The sequence below is a fragment of the Monopterus albus genome, unplaced genomic scaffold (genome assembly GCF_001952655.1).
Source record: "Monopterus albus unplaced genomic scaffold, M_albus_1.0 scaffold76.1, whole genome shotgun sequence".
NCBI lineage: Eukaryota > Metazoa > Chordata > Actinopteri > Synbranchiformes > Synbranchidae > Monopterus > Monopterus albus.
This window is the reverse complement of record NW_018127956.1, coordinates 1-2,410: the sequence shown is the minus strand read 5'-3', so window position 1 is coordinate 2,410 and position 2,410 is coordinate 1. Positions and strand designations below refer to the sequence as shown.

Sequence of the window (2,410 nt, the reverse complement as noted above, 5' to 3'; positions counted from 1 at the left end):
ATCTTTTAGAGATGTGCAGCAACAACAAATAAAACAGACAGAACTGTTTACATTAGGAAAGACTGAAGTGTTATTGCAGTCCTACAGACAAGCACGCAGAGCTTGAACCCCGACCTGCTGTACCAAAGTCAGTGGTGTTAACCACCAAGCTATGCCACCAGTTCAATAGGCACACATTTAGAACTGTTACTGGTGTCTGCTATTGGTTAACACAGAAAAGGGGGTGAGCAAGGAAAAGCTTGGTTTGATGCAAGGCATCTCCCGAGCTAGGCAGCTGCTGGATAGGCACACATTTACAACGTTAGTCACATTAGTGTTACGATAGTCTTAGTCACCTTCCTTTATCCTCCCCCCCCCCACTTTGTTTAAACCTTAGATTGTGGTTTATACATGGTGGCTTAAAGTAACAGTAGCCTACATTTTCTCAAGTATTGCACATATGTGCAGTGTTGAGATACTTGAATCTACATTTGATGCTATTTTTTATTACTTCTAGTCAGCGACAGTTCAAATGGAAGCCTTATACCTTCTACTGTACATTTACAGTATTTGACAGCTTTAGTGCTGCTTAGGGCTACTAAGCATATATCAAGATTATAATGGAATGACTGTATTAGGCACAGTGAGTTCAGACTCTGCAGACTGTGCAGATACTCCAAGCAGAATAAAAGCTGCAGTGACATGGCATGAACAGTGAGGGAAGCTCTTAACATTTTCCCAAAAGGCTAAAGAGACTGACGCCCACAGTAAATACACAGCGTGACACCCCTCTGGTTGGCCCAGCACCTGGATTTAACCGTCCAATGAAAAGCAGTGACAACGTTGACCAATCAAAAGTGCGTCTTTTAACACGTAGCCTTGACCAGACGGTTTGTTACGCGTGAAACAGGATCCTGAAACATTTAAGTCATATTTTAGACTACTGCACTATTGTCAGAAATTCATCTGAAAATATCTGGAATAATATGGAAGGGCCCGGTATTCACGGGATGCCAAAGTGGGAGAGGAAAGTGCGCATAGTTTTATGTGTTTTTGGTTTAGTCTTGTCTGTTTATGCGCTTCATGTCGAGGTGTCCAAAGAGAGAAACCCAGATTACAGAGCGATGTGCGACGTGGCAGAGTCGGTGAGCTGCTCCAAGGTTTTTACCTCCAGGTATGTTTTCATTGATGGTTTAAGTTTTTGTAGGCCACATCCGAGCTGTTATAGAATTACATACTTAGCTTTTGTAAAACATGAATAATTCAGTTGCTGCCCATTTCATTGCCCCGTGTTAGTTTCTACTGGATGTGTTTCACGTTGTACATTATGACATTACCAAGTTGATATTTGCTCAAACTGATTCTCATTCTGCATGCCTGCAAAGCTCTAACTCTTTTCTCTTTGGCAGATGGGGACGTGGTTTTGGTTTGGTCCAGGTCTTTGTGGCCAAAGAGCACCCTCTGAACCAGCCCAACAGTGTGCTTGGCATCTTATTTTACACTCTGCAGATGAGCCTTGGTAAGTCTGTCATTGTCTTCTGCAAATAGCAGTGCAGTGCTCAGGGCTTTTAGGCATGTTATTTCAGTACCGTAGCCTATGTTTTGTTGGCGAAATAGTGAGATATGAGCATATCAATATATTAAGTCAAGGATATTTGTCATAGTCTATACAGGCTTTCCCAGTAATCTGTCATGGTTAGATTATCAGACAATGCACCCCTGGGCACAGAGAGGTATATAGGACCATCAGTCATTTAGTGTGTTTATAGTTGCTCTGGCATCTCTTTGATTATTTTGAGTCTCTTGTTTGTTTTATTTGGGTAGGTTTGCATTTCATTTTGATCATTTTTGTTTCCCTTTGTAATCCCTGTTTTGATTCTGTTTATGGCTGCTTTGCATGTATTTGTAGTCTTTTAAGTTCTATGATTTTCAAACATTTCACAAAAGCTATGGCCTAGGCCCCTCTGACCTCTTGGGGCCCCTGGGCCTATGCCCGGTAGGCCTGTCCTGTAATCCATTCATCCATGACTGAAGTGTTTTTTATTGATGGACTGAATTCCTCTGTTTTTGTCTCTGTTGCAGGGCTGTCATTGTCCAGGAGAGCAGCACTGTTTTTGGTCTTCTCCTCCTGGGTGTCTGTTGCTGGTTCACTCTATCTTGCATCTATTCTTGCCTTTGTTCTGGGGGATTTCTGCATGGTCTGCGTGTCAACATACATTATAAATTTTGCATTGCTCTTCACCAATTTCAAACGGAGGAGGGCGATTGAAGGAATGAAGGAAAAGGCTGGATAGAAGGTGCTACTTGTGAAATTCAACACCATCTTGTTCTGTCTGCTGAACTGAAGCCACACTGGATCTGAAAAGCAAAGTCTTTCCCAAACAAACTTGAAAAAGCAACAGTGATTTTTGTATATCACTGTGAATTTTTT

The 2,410-nt window shown here is 41.9% G+C and overlaps 1 protein-coding gene across 1 annotated transcript; it reads left to right on the top strand.

Moving 5' to 3' along the window:
• The first annotated feature begins 853 nt into the window (after positions 1–853).
• Positions 854–2,404, top strand: vkorc1 (vitamin K epoxide reductase complex, subunit 1). Its single transcript, XM_020606295.1, has 3 exons — positions 854–1,153; positions 1,389–1,498; positions 2,062–2,404. Exons 1-3 carry the CDS (start codon positions 966–968, stop codon positions 2,271–2,273), a joined length of 510 nt encoding a protein of 169 aa, XP_020461951.1. The 5' UTR covers positions 854–965; the 3' UTR covers positions 2,274–2,404.
• The last annotated feature ends 6 nt before the right edge of the window (positions 2,405–2,410 follow it).